The sequence below is a fragment of the Orussus abietinus genome, unplaced genomic scaffold (genome assembly GCF_000612105.2).
Source record: "Orussus abietinus isolate OABI.00-Male unplaced genomic scaffold, Oabi_2.0 scaffold889, whole genome shotgun sequence".
NCBI classification, from domain to species: Eukaryota; Metazoa; Arthropoda; class Insecta; order Hymenoptera; family Orussidae; genus Orussus; species Orussus abietinus.
The window spans coordinates 2,176-21,063 of record NW_019395118.1 but is presented as its reverse complement, the minus strand read 5'-3'; the positions used below and the strand labels follow the sequence as shown (position 1 = coordinate 21,063).

Sequence of the window (18,888 nt, the reverse complement as noted above, 5' to 3'; positions counted from 1 at the left end):
CCCTACAACTTCGCGAAATTACCCGGAGACTCTAATTTCTATTCTCAAAGGGGTCCCCGAATAGACACGTGGCACTCACTTTAGTTTAGAAAATTCGCCGCCGCTCGCCGGCCCCCCCGGCTGAGTCCCTCGCTGAGCCGGGAAGGTCTTCCGGTCCCTCGGTGGCAGTGGGAGACAATTAGATAATGTTTTAATAAGACTTCTTGATAGCTCCCTAGTGCAGGACCGCTCGATCTGACAGTCGTAGGCAGAGAAGATCGGGGCTCTCTAGGCGCTGTCCTATATAGGGCTTCGGCTGGCCAGTCCGAATTCCAATCGACGCCGTTGATTGGTTGAGATGCCACTTAGCACCAACTTTTCTGCGGAATCGGCGTGCGCCGGCCCGATTCCTAGGGCAGGGCGGCGCGATCTCCGTGCGCGGTTGCTGGGCAACGGCGTTGCGCGCCTGGCGCACGTCGAGCCGCCGGCGATGCCACGGCCGTGCCGAGCGGTGGTTCGTCGGGTCCCGATGGGCCCTGGTCTTCTGGGCCCCCGATATTTTCCCCTCCGGGGGATCCTGGCTCACCCGGGGACGGACCCTTGGGTAAGCCCCGGGTACTCCGGCGAGGGCGTAGAGTCCACGCCTCGCCTCGTCGGTGGCAGCCAGGGTCGCTGGAGCTCCTGCCTCCTGGTCCGGCTCCTGGCCGGGTAGTCCTGCTGCCCCTGCGGGCGGCCGCACCCGAGCCTCCAGGGCCCGTCTGCGGCCCGCCCCCGCAGGCAAGGCCACCAGGGGGTGTAGCAGGGCCGACTTGCCCTCCGGGTGGAACCGACGAACGGGCCGTGGCACCGCGGCTGATGAGCTCGGTCCTGGAGCTCCTGGCCGCCGAGGCTTCCTCGACGGCTTCTTTCTTCCCAGCCGGGGCGACGAGCGGTAGCGCGCGCGCGAGCGCGACCTCCGAGAGGTCGCCGGTGTTGACACCCCGGCCTAGCGACCGGAGCCGCGCTACGCGATACAAAAGATTTCGCGAGCCCTCGATCACCTCGCCGAATATTCCTTCCGAATATCGGCTAGTGCTCGAGAGCACGCCCGGGAAGTCAAAAAAAGAACAACAAATGAATGATTCCTTACAGGAAATCGGGAAGAGTTCCCGCGGATCGCTAAATTAGGCTGTAATAAAATATTAATGGATTATTAAATAAGCATTCTCTCCCTCTCCCCCGCGGGTCGGTGACCGTCGGACCTCGGACCCTGCAACCAAAGACTGCAAAAAAAACATGTCGGCAGAAATTTGGGGCCGCCATGGGGTGGCAAAATATACCACGTCACAACCCCATCCCCCCTGGGGGAAGACCGACCCGGTCTGAACCCCAGCTTCGGGGCGGCGAGCGATGTGCCTGCGACCTCCCTCGGTCGTGTCCCACTCAAACAAAAAAGAAAATACCCAAAACCAAGAACGCACAACAAAAAGAACACGACACAATAGGAATCGTCCGTTGTCCAATAGCAGGGTGGACTCGAACTCTCCCTCAGTCTTTCAGACATTTTCTCTCCCGGTTGGAACCCTGGACCTTAAAGTCCATTGACTCTAAATATCAGACAACTACTTTCTCTCAACAATTTGGGGTTTAAGCTTTTTCGGGTTCACGGGACTCGAATCTCTACCGGGGCAACAATAACTCGAAAAGGACACAAAAACGGTCTCCACAAGAATCTCGACTTGTTAAGAAAATTAAGGGAGATCTTCTCACCGAAACTAGACTCAAAATTAAAATAACTAGGGCTCGAAGGGAAGGGTTGGAAAGACAGTCAACAGTCGTCATAGTCAAATTAACCTGGGTGTTTTTAATGTGAGACATAGACAACGAGAGCGTGGCAGACAACAGACAACTTGCTCCCGTGGCCAGAGATAACAGAAATTTAGACAATAGGTTAAGAAAGAAGAAAAATGTCTCTAAAACAGTCCCAGTCACTAAACACATCGGCCATAAGACAATATCGTTAACTGGAGGCAATAGCAATTCCTCAAGGCCAGACAAAAAGTCAATAAGACAATCCGAAAATGCTGGTAGACAATCAGAAAATCGGGATAGATAATGCTCGTCCGGCGTCCTCTTCTCCATTCAGTCTAGGGCGTCCCTTCCTAGATGGGCAGGCCCAAGCGCCTTCGCTTCTGGGCCCATTCCTCCGAGCATCTCGGGCAACTTTTCCTCGTGGCCCCGCGGCGGCCACATCGGAAGCAAAATCTTACCGGAGGCTCCGGACACGCCGAGTAATGATGGTCGGCCCCGCAGTTGAAGCAGCCCACCCATCCTGGGGGTGGGGACTGCTTGCCTCCGCGTGACCGTTCGCGAACGGCGGAGGTGGAACGCCCTTCCCTGCGGGCCGCGGAATGACCTTCGTGCCTGGTGGTGGTACGGCCCTGCGGCCGCAAGTCGCGGTGGCGCTCGCAGCGTGGGGCAGCGCGCTCTCCGCGTCGGGACGAGGTGGAGCGGCCCTCGTGCCGAGACGGTGTTGACTCCCCCCTTGGTCCGGGTCGGTCCCAGGGTGATGGAACCGGGTCCGACAGCCGGAGCGGAGGGGACGTTGACGGCTGAGGTAGGCCCTCGCGGGGCGAGGTATCCTCGCGGCCATCCGGGTGGAATCGCCGCTGCCAATTCCGGAAGCCGGGACACGCCGCCTCCAGGTGGCATCCGCCACAGATCTGGCATTCCAGCCATGGCGGACGGGTGGGCAGCGACTCGTACCGGGGTTCGGCGGCTCGTCGGCGTATCTCCGCCTCGACGGTCTCCTGCCGGGGTGATTGGGCGAGGTGATCCTCAGGGCGAGGGAGGCCGATCGGGGTCAGGGTTGACCCTCCGAGCCCGTACGATGGCGGCCCCGGTCGAGGTGGAGGGCCCGAGGGCGTCTGGGTTCCCTGGTCGCATCCGGACCGGAAACCAGGCCCGACCTGGGTGGCCTGGCTGACCCCCCAGTTTGTCTGGGTATACTGGTCCAGGCCTAGGTAGGATGGACCGGCCTGGACGCCATATTTGCGGGTCAGGTCTTCCGTCTGACAGGCTACCTCGCGTGGCCGCAGCCGGGAGGATCCCACCTGGGTCCCCCGGGAGGTGACATCGTGGTCATATTGGGTGGCCGCGTCGACCACCTGCGGCACGGGATGGACCACATACCCGGGTACGTCCGGTCGCGGACCAGGTCTCAGGGGACACGGACCGGACTCCCGGTGGGTGACCTCCAGGAGTACTCTCTCGAGGACCTGCGGTAACTCCGGATACCGGCGCACCAGGTTCCTGATACCCGGAGCATAAGGCTTAAGCCGGTCCCACGGGGAGTAGTCTTCGTCCTCCGCGTACATGCTGCGGTACTTCAGATAATCCTAATTGTGTCAGGGGGAAATTTCATAATGGACACAGTCAGTCAGAAATGTAGGACGAGCAAAAAAAATGAGAAAAAAAATAAGAAAAGATAAGAAAAGGGGACAATACCAGTCGTCGACGATCCCGTTACTATCGTAGAAATATATGGGAGACACGAGTACCGCTGCAGACAATGCTACTCGTACACCAGAAAATCTGTTAAGACAAAGAAGTGGGGGGGTAATACAACTTAATGTTTTCCACGTGAACCCGCCCGGCAGGTTCATCTGCCAGGGTGCTTATCTCATACACGACATCAGAAAGTTTCTTTACTAATTTAAATGGTCCATGAAAGCGAGGCATTAACTTAGCGGCTATTTTATGTGCGGCTGAAGAAAGAACATACTGCTTTTTCAAAACTAAATCACCTACGTTGAAATTGCTAGGGCGTCGGTGGGCATTATAATATTGGGATTGCTTTTGATACGCGATACGATAAGTTTTGTACAATACGTTCACGCCAGTGCTTCAAGGATTTCATTCGTTCCTCCCATTCCTTAGGATGCTGAGCCTCGATTTCCACGTCTGAGTCGGGTCTAGTAAGGTCGGCTATGGTAGGTCGAAGTTCGCGGCCCGAATTCAAAAAGGCAGGAGTCGCTTGAATCGAAGTGTGATACGCGGTATTATAGGCGAAGCGAAATTCGGGAATATGGAGGTCCCACTCGGTATGATCCTGCTCGAGAAAAGCAACTATCATAGTCTTCAGAACTCTGTTAATCCTCTCTACAGGATTAGCTTGAGGATGGTAAGGGGGTGTAGTGACTTGTTTCATGCCCGTTTCTTTAGTCAAGGCTTGCAAATCCTTGTTAACGAATTCAGTTCCGTTGTCGGTTAGTAGAATTTCCGGTGTTCCCCATCTAGACAATATACAGTCGCGGATAGCTTGACAGATAACTTTCCCGTTGGCTTTTCGTAATGGTACACACTCAACCCACTTAGTGAATGTATCCTGGAGGACTAAAAGATACAAGTATCCGGACTTGCTTCGAGGCAAGGGACCCATTATATCAGCAGCTACTACGGTCCACGGTTGCTCGATTACACGGTGTCCCATAAATCCGGTAGGGGCAGCTTGCTCTACTTTACACCGCTGGCAAGTGTCACAGCGATGGACGTACTTGACCACATCTTTGTAGATGCCAGACCAATAATAATAAGTCGCAAGACGTTTGTAAGTCTTTTCGACGCCTAAATGACCGGACTGGGGAGTGTCGTGGGAGTCGTAGATGGCCTGTTTCCGCTCTTCTAGGGGTAATACGCGTTTCCATGCGTTAAGGTCGGGCAAGTCAACGGATTTCACTAGATCAGGACGATGATGGAATAAGTGATCTTCGTCTATTTTCCAATCAGGAAAATTTTCCGGGTGGTGAGAAACAGCTTCGAATTTTCGAAGATACCAGGAGTTAGGGGTATCGACAAGGGCAGTGACACAATCGGGAGTTTCTTCCGACAATAATTCCGAGGTCGGTTCAGACAATGGATCAACTAAGGGTTCAGAAAGTTGCTCGAAATTTGGATCCGGTAATTGTTCAGGTAAACGAGATAATGCGTCAGGAACGTGGTTTAACGCACCTTTTCGATAGAGAATTTCGAAATCATATTCCGCTAGTTCGAGTGACCATCTGGCTAAACGGCCGGTCGGATCTTTCAAGTTATGCAGCCAACGAAGAGAATTATGGTCAGTGATGACTTTGAAATGATATCCTTCAAGATACGGTCGGAATTTTCTAATTGCCCATACAACAGCTAAACACTCTTGTTCCGTCACGGTATAATTTTTCTCGGGTGGTATCAGACTTCGACTCGCATAGGCGATAACGTGCTCGATTCCTTCTCTGGTTTGAGACAATACTGCACCTAATCCAACCGAACTAGCATCCGTTTGAAGGTGGAAGGTGAGCGAAAAATCGGGACAAGACAGTGTAGGGGAGGCGATGAGGCGATCGCGAAGAGTGGCGAAGGCGGTCATCTGTTCATCGCTCCAAGTCCATTTCTGGTTTTTCTTAAGAAGTCGAGTCAAGGGTTCTGCTACAGTGGCGAAATTGGGAATAAATCTCCTATACCAAGAAGCCATTCCGAGAAAACGACGAAGCTGAGGGATGGTGGTAGGCGCGGGATATTCAAGAACAGGTCGAATCTTTTCCGGATCGACCTGCAATCCATCGCGGTTAACTAGAAAACCTAAATATCTGACCTGGGATCGACAAAATTCGGACTTATCACGATTAATAGTCAAGCCTGCGGATTTAATCCTATCTAAAACACGTTTGAGTTGGTCTAAATGCTCGTCAAAGGTGGCAGTTACGATGATAATATCATCTAAATAAGCGAAAGCGAAGGGCTCCATTTCAGGACCTATTAAACGATCAAGTAAGCGCTGAAAAGTAGCCGGAGCATTGGTAAGGCCGTAAGGCATCCTTTTAAAGTGAAAAAGACCGCGGCCAGGAACGGTAAAGGCCGTGACCTCTCGACTATCCTCTGCGAGGGGGATCTGGAAATATGCTTGGCTGAGATCTAAGGTAGAAATGTATCGAGCGCTACGTAATTTATCCAGGATGTGGCTCATATAAGGCAAAGGGTAAGCATCACGTTTAGTCACACTGTTAACTCGTCGAAAATCCAGACAAAAACGATAAGTGCCATTCGGCTTCTTTACCATGACAATAGGGGTTGACCACGCGCTATGAGAGGGTTCAATAATATCGTCCCGGAGCATTTTATCTACTTCCGCATAAATAGCAGCTTGGACCTTTTCGTTAACTGGGTAATAGCGCTGTTTAATTGGGAGGTGACCTCGCACGTCGATGCGGTGTTCGGTCAAGGCGGTAATACCGGGTTTGTCAGGGGCGAATGGGAGTTCGATTTCAAGAAAAGTTTCTAAACGAGTCTTCTCCGAATTGGTTAGATCGCTGATTCCACAAGACAATTCTTCGACGAGAGTGGGATGGTCTCGAAATAGATAGTTGACGAAAGGGTTGGAAGCAAAACTCCAGGTTAACCGATCAAAGTTAACAAAAATCTTAAACTGGTGCAGAAAATCTAAACCTAAGACGCATGGTACAGACAAGGTTGGCAACAAGTGAACACTCATCTCCTGACTATGATTTTCGATCTCGAGGTCGATAAAAATTTCTTGTCTAACGTCTTCTACGTGACCTGTGGCCACCATTACTCGACAAGGGGAATTTGAAGAAATTGGAATATTCAACGAATGAACTAAGGCAATAACGGTGGGTCCAAAGAAAGTTCGTGAAGATCCTGAATCTACTAAACCGGGGATAACGTGTCCTTGAAGTCGGACATAGACAATTAAAGCTTTACGCGGAATACCGGATGGGTCAATAGAGGGTGCCGAAGTTACAGCACGGACCGGGTTTTGAGTCACGCTAGATAATATGGGAGATGGTACAGCCCGATCTGACTTCTCCCCTAAGGGTTTTCCGAACACGACGGACATTTGCTACGTACCACGTCTTCTTTACCGCAGCCAAAGCAAAAATATTTTCGCGGTTGCTTACAAGTGCTAAACCGATGTCCGGGTTCTCCACAATTCCAGCAATTCGCTCGGAAAGGGTTACTCGAGGTGGGGTGGGAGCTCGGATTCGAAACGGCAGGCGTTGGAGGGACTGAAGGGTCCGCGATACGCGAGGTTGAAGGTCGCGGTTCAGCCGGAGGCCGCGCGCGAGGTCCTGCGGCGGAAACGCGTCCATTTTGCGCTTTTCTGGGATTCGAATTAAGGCTTACTCGATGTTGATCCCGAGGGGTATCTCGAGAAGCAATCGGACGTAATGGTTCTTCTTCGCGAAGAGGGACTGGGTCGAACTCCATAGATAATAAGGCGGCAGGAGTTCTCCGCGATCTAGAAGGTTGAGGCGTGCGGTAGGCAAAATCGGGACACAAAGAGCGTTCCGGAGACGGAGGGGGCACGTAATTGCGTGCCGACAGATAACTCCGCTCCGCGCGAACGGCGAGATTCTCTAACGCGTCCAAATCTAAAGCGTCGTCGCGACGAACTAAAAGGTGTAACCGGGGAATGAGGTTTCGATGGGCGTAATTAATCTGATCGATCTCAGTCCATTGGGGATCTAGGCGACGGAACAGAGAACGCATGCAAGTCAGATAATCGGCGACGGGTTCGTCCTCACCCTGGGTACGACGGATTATTTCTTCGCGTAAAGCGAATTGAAAATCAGGGTCTCCGAAACGTTGACGCCAAGCTTGGACGAAAGCACGCCACGAGTGAAGTTGATCACAAGAAGTTCGAAACCAATGTAAGGCTATTCCCGTGAGACAAAATGGTAGACAACGTAATAAATCTACATCGCGCATAGGCATCATCACACGACCTTCCTCGATACGGGCAAGAAAAGCTTCAGGGTCTTCATGACGTTTACCGGAGAAACTAAGATTCCATTTTCTAATTGTATTTAAAACTGTGGCGGGATTGGCCTCTCTAAGATAATAAGGGGAATCGGCGGGATAATTATCGCGACGTTGGGGCGATGGCACTAAGGATCTCCTCTCCCGGTGGGTAGGCGAGTCTCGGGGGTTCGAGCGGGCGGGGTCGCCTCGCTCCTCCAGGTGTACGGACGGACGACGGCTGTTCGGGGCCGAACGTCGGGGTTCCGCCCTTGGGACAGACAATCGTGAATGTCCATCCGGGACGTTGAACATGGAAGTCCCGAGGGGACTTTCCTGGGGATTTTCCTGAGGACTTTCTACCAAAGGAGGGGCCTGGTTCGAAAAGTCGGAAGGGCGACCACGTGGTAGCCGCGTCCGCGACCCATTTTCTTCCCCGGAAAGCCCGCTTTTCGTCCGGGGGAAGTTGCGATTGTTTTGAGTTTAATTTTTGAGTTTAGTTTGCGGAAATTTAGAGTCGTGAACAGGTCGTGTCATTTCGAGTCCCTTAGTCCATGAACGCGAGCGCAAATTCTTGAATTATTGAATTGTATTTTCAGCAGGTCCGATTTCTGAATTATTGCATTGTATTTGGAGCATGTCCGATTTTTGAATCATTGAATTGTATTTTGATTGTGTGCGAGTTAGAATTTAGGTGACCCATATTCTTTATTATAGCGAGCCCGTTGTGTATTTTTTTTGTAAGGTGAATTATCGAATTGTTTTTGGATTATGGTCGATTGGAGCCCGCGGAAATAGATTTTCCGAGAGTTGACGAACCCTCGAATTTGTGTCGAGCGGAGCCCTTTTGTTGCATATTTCGCGTTAAATGGTCTATTAACTTTTCTAAGATATTTGAGATTCTCTCCATTTTCTATTTCCTGCTNCAGTAGCCACAATAATACGATATGCAATGATGACTGCTCTGCGCAACGAGAATTGATATACCTTTGTCGTTCCAATTGTGACAAACGAAAAAAACAAATTTATCGTTCTCTTTTGCCTGTGGATAAATCATATGTATCACGTATGTTTTCACTTATGTGACAATTATCATGTATTTTACATATTTAATAGATTTTGTTCAATATGAATTGTTACGTATTACAAAATTAGTTGGTGTCACAAAAAGTGTATCGAAACCGTATTAAGGAAGGCTGATAATCGTTTGTCCTTACGAAGGGGTTTTCCACAATTAACGATGAATTTCTTTAATAAAAAAAATTGTGTCGAGCCTACGTTGTTACATTTTCAACGTGGAGTAATACTTCACGAAGAAACCAAACTGATAAAAATGGTTAGTTACAATTTTGCAATAACTTTTTGCAATTGTTTACATTTTGTATTTCTTATTTTACCATGTGATAACCCCTACTAAGAGAATTATTATTTATTGGAAACATTTAGCCGTATCTCTCATCGTTTGCGAGAAATAAAATGAAAACTGAAAATCGAATCATTTTTAGGGGATGATTTCACCCCTTTAAAATGATTTTTCGCCGGAAAAAAAATTGTTTGTGGCTCATGTAGACAAGCTCTAATTATCCCCCGAGTTTCAAACTTTTTTTAATTTCCGGGTTGGGGAACTTCCCTTGTAAGGTTCTGTTCACCAAAGGTATGCTTTGACAAGATACTTTTTACCTATGTGGTATGTACTGTGACGTGGAATATTTTTGCCACCCCACGGCGACCCCAAATTTCGGCCGACATCTTTTTTTTAGCATTCTTTGGTTGCAGAGTCCGGGGTCCGACGGTCACCGACCCGGGGGAGAGGGAGAGAATGCCTAATCAATAATTCTTTAGTAATTTGTTACAGCCTAATTTAGCGATCCGCGGGAACTCTTCTCAATTTCCTGTGAGGAATCATTCATTTGTTGCTTTTTTTTGAGTTTCCGGGCGGACTCTCGAGCCCTCGCGAATATTCGGAATATATATTTGGCGAGGTGATCGAGAGCTCACCAAATTCTTGTATCGCGTAGCGTGGCTCCGTGCCACCAAGGGACCCGAAGACCTTCCCGGCTCATCGCGGGACTTAGCCGAGGGGCCGGCGAGCGGCGGTGAATTTTCTTGAGTAAAGTAAGTGCCACGTGCCTATTCGAGGACCCCTTGTTGATAGTAATAAAAATTAGAATCTCCGGGTAACTTCGCGAAGTCGTAGGGCCCGGATCGTGTCGCGCCGGTGAGCGGAAGCGTACCGAATAGACGGTCTTCGTTAGTCTCACATGGGCGATCTTCCGGTTTGCCCTGGTGGGGCCTACGACCCGCGAAAATCGGATTTTGAGTTAGCCTCTCGAGAGGCCGTGGGGGTGCGAGTTAGAGTTTAGGTGACCCATATTCTTTATTATAGCGAACCCGTTGTGTATTTTTAGTAATTCGAATCGTAGAATTATGTTGGCATTATGGTCGATTGGAGCCCGCGGAAATAGATTTTCCGAGAGTTGACGAACCCTCGAACTTGTGTTGAGCGGAGCCCCTTTCTGAATATTTCGCGTTAAATTGTCTTTCCCGGCGATAACCCGGGGAAGCTAGTCATTTTCTAAGATATTTGATATTCTCTCCATTTTCTATTTCCTGCTCCAACTATCTCTCGCCTGCTTGTCTCGCGAGAATTACCGTGCTAAATTAATTATCTTTGGGGCGGCCTTCCGCCGAACCCTATTTACATGTCGCATTTCTGTTTCTCGTTTCACTTGGTTAATTGAATTATTTTCTCTTTCCTTTTATTGTTAAAATAAACGTTGTTAAAAGTTGGTACCAAACTCGAATTCGTTTTTCTTTTGAGTAAGCGTGGCTGAATTCCCCTGTTTCCTCGAGTCTATGAAAATTCCCCAAATTTGTTGAAGTTTTCCCCTTTGTTCCCCGCATCTTGGTCTTACCCATGCCCTCTCCGAACCTTGGCGCGTGCGCGCTCTGAGCTAGTCGGCCGCGCCGCGACGATCGTCGAGGCGGAGATCGTTCGAGCCTAGTCCTTTGAGTCAATTTTGAGTTTGTCGAGATTTGTTCGAGAGTAGTGAAATTTTGAGTTGTTGAGATTTCCGAGAGTTGAGAGTTTGCCGTCGAGTATTTTTGGCCTCCGGGGAGGTCTGGCGCCCAACTTTGTGTCTCGTTCCCGAAACCGGGAAAAAATAATTTTGAGTGGCTCGAACGGATCCGCCTAGACGATCGGGCGAAGGTGACGAGCAATCGTCCGGGCGCTGTGGGCCCGGAATTCCCCCCCGAACAAAGTGTCCGTTGTCGACACCGTTCCTCGTATCGTTGTAATCCGTCACAGTACATTTCGTGACAAGGGAAGCTGTGCTTCATTCTTTATTTAAAACTAGCCTAACTGAATCACACCACTGAACCACCGTGCTATCACTGCGACTAAATACAGAAGGTGTAACAGAATTCATGACACATCGCCATCCTTATTGAATATAGGAGTCGAAAATTGTATAATTTTTGTTTCTATAATATAAAGTTAGCCTGTAATAATTAATTGAGCAATAGTTGATCAGCCGCGTTGATTAGCCGAACGAGTACAAGACGCGCTCTGCTGTCTACGTCGTAGGTACAAGACAATTGATGGGGTACACTTCGATTTACGTTCCGCTATATTCTATTAATTATTAGTATTTTCGATGAATAATTAAAGGCAAGCTGCGCACCATAGAAATAAAAATGGTGCAAGATTTTTCAACTCCATTTTTAACAAGGACAACGATGTATAAACTGTGGGTATACATTTGTATATACTGTAACGAGCCGTGTGCCTCGGACCAGGGCGCCCGATGCCGAGCCACACGACTCGCACAGTACTACGGCCGGCCCCGCAGCCCGGCAACTGTTTCCCGCAAGCGCGACAACCCACGGCCCGCGCTCTCTCGCAAGCGCGCAAACTATAAGAGGCCCGGGAAAATAGAGCAAGTCAGAGTTGTAGGAAGGGAAGAAACCCGCCTACACTCTCAACCCGATTCGCAGGACGAGACCTCGAATCACTATAGGCGCGATTTCGCATCTCCGGAATTAATACCGACAAGAGACGACACAAACCGAATTTATATCGTGTCATCTCTCCGACCCTGGGAGTTCGAACAATAGGGTTAGAACCGTTACCGCAAATATATTAATTCATGTTGTATTCAATTAGCTTTAATTACGACCTCGTTTGTATTCGGTCTAGTTCCAATATTTTGCTTTCAGACACGAAGCTACTGATGCCGACCGGCAACCGATGTTGAGTCAATAAACAATTATCGTTATTAAGTCTGAGCGTACTTTACTCCACCCAGGCATTACCCCTCGGACACTCAAACGCTCCGAGCGGGCCACTGTCGCGGGAAGAGACCCGAACGTACACTACGAATGAAGTACATACAATTAACGATAACTTATAACGCTTTAATGTTTTTTGCTCACGGGACTCTTGCCTAAAATAATGTGGGATTAACAGGGAACAACATGGACGAGATTATAAGCGTAATATGTTTGCGTGAACTATTAAATGACTGTTAAAGCAAGGTAACACTGAGTTTATTAAAAGCAAATCACAATCATCCACCACACCTGCTTCAGTTTGAGGCAGGTTTCGACGACTAAGTTTTAACGACGAATAACTGAAGCGACTCAATGACGTCTGACTCAACGTCTAAGACGAATGGTTAAAACAACTGATAAAAAATGACTACTTTATAGCTACGACTGAACTCTTTTCCTAAGTATCACCGTTTTCTCGAAGGCCCACACAAAAAGGCCGATAAAGAGCGATCTACACTGAAACTGCCGCACAAGGCTAATCCATTCCTGAAAAGGCAACGATGCACAGCGATCAGTTTCGATTATTGGAAGCGATATCTTAACACGTGTAATACGGTAACAAAGCATGAGAAAAGTAAAGTACACACTACAATAAACGCCATTATTTTCCTACAAGCCAACGCTATCTTTTTACTGACAAAGTTGCTCAGACTATACCCTTAGTAGTCATTTTTGCACAGATGTAGAAAATAGATGGCCAATGCAACACATTTGGCATCTGAGAAATAAAATTATTGTGTGATTATCACGAGCTGTCTCGTTGAATGTATAGTTTCATTTGTATTGTTCTTCGACGCGTCGATACATGTAATATGCTTGAATGACTACAACAAATTGTAATATAACGCACAATAATGTTCAAAAGGCATTTCAATAAGAAAATGATGTGAATATTTTGAGATTAGTGTATTACAAGTGTGGCTATGTGTGTTTGTATATGTGTACTTATAAGGAAGGATACTTTGGTGACCCCCCCCCCCCCCCCCGATTTAGTTCTACTTTTGATGCTACGTTATATTTCAGATAATTCTAGAGGACACGTATTTTTTATATCTGATAGAAAAGGATTTTAAGAGGTGATGTGACCCTCAAAACTCAACCTTGTAAAAGAGTAATCTCTTTTTTAGCAGTTTCGCATACAAGCTCCCTACCAATTTGAATGCAACCTACTGCAAAATGTTCCTCGTGGTATGCATATAAAAATACATTTGGAGTTTTCCTTGATGGACCATTTTGAAGGAATAAATTATCTCATACATTTACCACGCTTAACCCACAGAGTAGGAAAATTACTTTATTGAAAAGGTATACCCGGGCGTTATCAAGTAGTCGGTTGACTGGCGGCCGGTGCCGAATTGGAGGACACTTTTCCGTATGTAGTCATTACCTTAACCGGGAGTTACGAAGCAAGACACACCCTTAACAGCGACGGAAAACGTGCTGATGTAGTATGCTCTAGTGACCGCGGAGAGGGCGGGGTTCTTTAGCGGGAAAGAAAATAGAGCCGAGGAGCAACGTTAAATGCATAAACTATTACGGTCAAAGACCGCATACACGCTCACAGAAGAATTTACATCAAGTATCGGCCTGTACATCGGAGCAAGCTCTATGCTTAACATGGCCTTAAGCGCAACGGTAGAACGGCGCGCACCAGAAGAAAGCCAGATGCTAAAGTCGGAAATTTGGGGAGACGCGAAGAAGTTAATACGAAACTTCATTTATGGCGGAGGACCTACAATAATTGGCGAGATAGAAAGTGAGCAGAAGTAGGAAGAAATCGTCTTCCACAACAAGCGGGGCAGTACGGTATCGGGGCGATCCAAATAGATTGGCAAAACAGTACTAAGGTGATATGAAAAACGCTGAGAAATTTCATTCACATCGATAAAGTAAAATTCATTTGTACCCTTTTTGGCGGTAACGCTATTTGGATACTCTAGTGGTAACATAAGCTAGCGTGCCACATTACCGACATGTATATTTATGTTGAAATCTGTTATATTCTACGTTGAGAATTATACACAATGAAGCGGTCCATATGTTATTTCGGTAGAATAATTATAAAGAGATCAAAGTAAAAATGTAAAAATCTCATGTATTCACAGTTTTTTATACTCTAGTGGATCAATGGGGCCATCTGTGACGTTTAGTTTCAACTAAATTTTTACTCTATAAAATGCGCGTTACCCGCGAGATAAACTAGTGTTCTCTTGCAATCGTTCGTGAGAGTATTTTGCATATTTTCCCACCAGACTCTGTAATATTCCATTTCCATAGTATTTTAAATTGTTCGAGCTATGTCCTGAAACTCTTTATTTTTGATTCTATGACTTCCAAATCCTGAAAACATGAAAACAATTCACGGATGACGTCACGGTGGTTCTAGTCCATGATAAATAAAAGAATTGTTGATAAAAAATGATATTTCATAAGTTTCAGGGCCTACCTTCGGACCTCCATATTCACGTGAACACATTTGAAACGAATCGGTACATTCAATTTGCATAATACTTTCATGAACGATTTGATCTTTCAGATATATACAGATTCATTCTTTCATATCACCTTATATGATGTAAATGTGGCTTCAAAGAGTTTTAGTTTATGAAGCTTTTCTTTTAACTAGATGTGCCGAATCGTTCCAAACATTACAATGTGAATATGGAGGTTATAAAGAAGGCCCTGAGTGTCCTATGAAATTTCAATTTTTTTAATTAATTTGCTAACAAATATCATAATTTTTCTGAAAAAATACATTTTATGGGTGTCAGAATCTTTCTTATTGCCTGCATATTCACGTTGAAAAGATTGAAACAATTCGATACATCCAGTTCGGAGAAGATTTTCATGAACGATTGACCCGTCAGATACAGTTTTTACATCTCCTGTAACCGTAAGGCGATGCTCGGAGGTTAGTCGCGAAAATGTGGGGTAAAATTCGCGTTCCACTGAAATGGAAGGAAAGTACTTAAAACAGTGGCTCTGGTTTGTACTTGTTTATTTCTGCTCGATTTCAAAAAGGATTCCGATCTATGTTAAAAATGAATGCAACTCAAGACCTCGCAAAAATTTGGAAGAGTGGGTGAAGGCCACTGGTTATTGGCTGGCCCCATGTGACGCACGTCGATCCACCAAGAGGGAAGTACGGTGGAGTGGAGTTAAACCTAAAGGGGCCGGCCTCCACCGGGAAGGCCTAAATTTAAGGGATTACAATAATGAGGACCCGGTAGGGAAATCCTTCCATTTCGGTAATCGCAGACAAACATCCACTACGGATTACAACTACAATTGGTCTCTTTCATTAGCGCTAAGTAAAGGCGCAAACATCTCCCTTAATTTTTCGCTAAATGATTAACACGAACTACCAGCGGGGTTTTTTTTTATATAGGATGGGTCATCTGAAATCAGTCATTTTAACTGGTCTTGGTAGTTCTGGCGTTAAGGGGATGTGAAAGTGGCATCCCAGAGGTCAATTGTTCATGAAACTTTTCTACAAACTGGGTGTACCGAATCGTTTCAAACTTCACAACGTGAATATGAGGGCTCTAAAGTAGGTCCTGAAACTCATTAAATTTTATTTTTTACCAAAAATGTTGAAAACGTCTGTAAACAAATTTAAAAAAAATTGAAATTTTACAGGTATCAGACATCACATTGTCAAGATTAAAACGATACAGTACACTCAGTTCGGAGAAAAGTTTCATAAACAAGACCTCTTCGCGCCATTCTCACATCACCTTAAGTTGTATGATTAATTTGGATAGCAGAGAGACAAGCATCATATTGGTAAATTACAAAGAAGGATTTCGAGCGGTATGAAAATTAGGCGGCAAGAAAAGTTAATACGCGACTGAAACAGCAAATTGTAAAATACGCGAGTTCGCCATAAATTAGAGTTAATGCGCGAATTAAACAGCATATGTTTAAAACGAACGGCTGACCACGCGGACCTAGGTCCTTCGACGGGATTCCGAAGGAAAAACGCGAACTAGAATGGAATCGAGACAAAGTGGAGTACCAACACCTCAGTCTCAGAGGGTGCGGTGAGGCTTCCTTGTCGGCTGAATCCGATGAGTCGGTGGCGATCCTCCACAGGCAGCGATAGAATTTGGAGATAGCAAAGATACCGAAAAGATCTGCGCATCTGAACTATTCGACCCTCGATGACCAAGAAGGACGGCCCTTATCCCAGATCTACCAAGAAAGTTCAGTGCGGTTCCTCGGTTTCGGCTTTGGGTTCGATTCCTACTGGCACGCGTTGTCTGCCAGGTCAAGACGGCCAATTAGCAAGTGCCAAAATGAAATTTTTGTGGACCCGATGGTTTTTAACCTCAGCGTCGAACCCGCACGGCCTCTTTCAGACGACCGAGATTCTTGCTCCGCTCTCGTTGTCCAATAGGAAAGCTGGTGTGGGTGTGTGACATCTCCTGACATTACGCGGCGGGCGAGACACTAACGTACTTTTGCACGGCCCTTGTGGTGTCGGTCCTAGGCTTCCTAAAGCCAAAACTGTGTTTTCGAGTAGCACCTAGAGCAACTGTATCCCTTGATGTAGCTGATAAGGGCTGGTGGAACCGGGGAGTCCTTCCGTCCTTGCGGAACTGTACTCTGGTCTTGGCGTAAGAAGATAACGAATTTTGGACCTTCCTCGCCGTCTGTTTAGGGGCTCCCTTGAGCTAAAGGCGGTGGGTCCATGGAATACCAGGCATTGCATTTTTCTTCCGCTGTCGTTAAGAGACCGGACGTGAACTGACTGACATGGTCAGCACCTGTCGAAAACCGCGGGGTTGCGGGTGATCTTGTACAATCGTATTTCTCACGGCTCCAAAACCCAATCACGGCGGCGGGGTGAGACTCCGTGTGTCAGGCCCCGCTAGTATCCCTTGACAGAACTTCCTCGGTATAGATGGTTTTTCTCTCTTTTTTTGCATTAACTCACCTCCGAGGACGTTCCAACCGGTATTCCTTAATCGAACTTGTATGCTGAAAGAACGGACGACGCTTCTATCAAGGACCTTCGGCCTCGGGCGTCGGACGTGCCAAAATTAAATGCTTACAGGAATTAAAACTCTAATTCATTTGTTAAAATTAATAAAATGAATTATATTATTGTAGAGGAAACTCAGATCAGATAAATGTTGTACTTGGTACAATCGCACCACAGGGTGTATAGTCACAATCCATTGTCACTTCTTAAAATCCTTTTACATCCGTTATAAAAATATGCATCCCTTATAATTATATGAAACATAACGTATCAAAAATAAAACAAAATCCGGGGGGCACCTGAGCTCCCTCCCTTGTCAGCAACTGCAATTCTACTCCAATTTCACATATTATGAAAGGCTCTCAGATGAAGGGCCGGTATCTAAACAGACGTTCTCTTTACTCCGAACCATAGGTTACCTTCGAATATTATGGAATAGGTGATGGCGAACGTAAAGGTGCTGGTGTATATCTCAGCCGTTCAATTTTAAAGAGACGGGTTTCTTTCTTAGCTTCAATATATTACTGCCAATGGGATTATTGAGATTAAATTGTTTTACCACAAATTTTATTTAGCGTTTATAATACGAGAAAGATCCCTTGTCGAAACGTGTGGAATCTTACCATTATTCATTGCATTCCAATTCCTTATGTTTGTTTTCATAAATGCTTCCTTTACGTCATGTAATGATGAAGCGCACGTATTGAATACAGAGCTAACATATTCTGTAACAACTTTTACAAAAGATGATGTACATTGCAGACTTTGATTTCTTCAATTTGTATTCCATAGAATCAATTGAATAATTAATCTGTAAAAACATTCAAATTCATAGTCTTTGCAAAATTTTTTACTGAGGAATGTTTTGTTAACCGTAATAAATACTGATATCACTTAAAGGTCGCGTGCATTTGTAACAAGGAGAAAATCATGTGTTTTACTTCATAATAAGAACTACGTTGATTTAGTCAAAAGAACGTAATGATTGCGGTAAAGTAAATCCTAAAGTTAACTTTATTGTGATTTGCTGATCGTTCCGCAGAATAATGTAACTCCATGAACTTAATTGGTATTATTAACTTATATGCTATTACAAGGCTAATTAAAGTTAAAAAAGGCAGTAATTTGAGATTTGCAGTCCAATGGAAGATTATGAAAGCTATTAAAGTATAACGCTAATATTTTTCAACATGACAGATTTCAAACCATTCGAGATTTTAAAAAATTAAGAGTTAGAACAACAAACTATTCTCCTAGGACATGTACTTATTATTCCTTGTATGTTCATCGTAGTTCTTCATTTTAATTGATTGACGGAATAAGTGTATTTCGCGTTTCCTACATTGGCACGGACGCATTTCTTCGGACCGCAAAGTCATCGTAGGATGCGTATTACTTTAGAATAGACCTTGTTACTGCAATTCTATCATTATGAAGAACCAGGTGTTTCGAGACCCTAGAAGATGTCTTCGATTTCAGAATAATTGCGGTCCCAATAACCACCTTTATACAGCCAGTCCTCTTGTCCGGAATAAGGGTTGGTTCCGAAATAAAACCACCTGTATTCAAACAAACATTTCAACTTGTTAAAAAAACGTCAACTTTATATGCGACAACTGTTTATACATATAGCAACATATAGCATCGTTAGATAGTAGGAAAGAATAGTTGTAAGAAGGAAGAGAAACTAAAAGAAAATTCCTTTTTTGACTCTTTATTGAAAAAAAAAAAGTTTACATATTTGAATTTGCCACCCTTTTAGAAATGTATGTAAAACTAAAACATTTCTCGTTAAAGAATGATTCGTAGAC

At 45.9% G+C, this 18,888-nt stretch overlaps 1 protein-coding gene across 1 annotated transcript; it reads right to left on the bottom strand.

The window, feature by feature from the left end:
* Positions 1–17,966: 17,966 nt before the first annotated feature.
* LOC105702491 (oxysterol-binding protein-related protein 2-like) lies at positions 17,967–18,638 on the bottom strand (the record flags this gene model as incomplete). Its single annotated transcript, XM_023433654.1, is given in 1 exon segment — positions 17,967–18,638. A coding segment is annotated over 1 exon segment (105 nt), but the record flags the coding sequence as incomplete, so codon positions are not given.
* Positions 18,639–18,888: the final 250 nt, after the last annotated feature.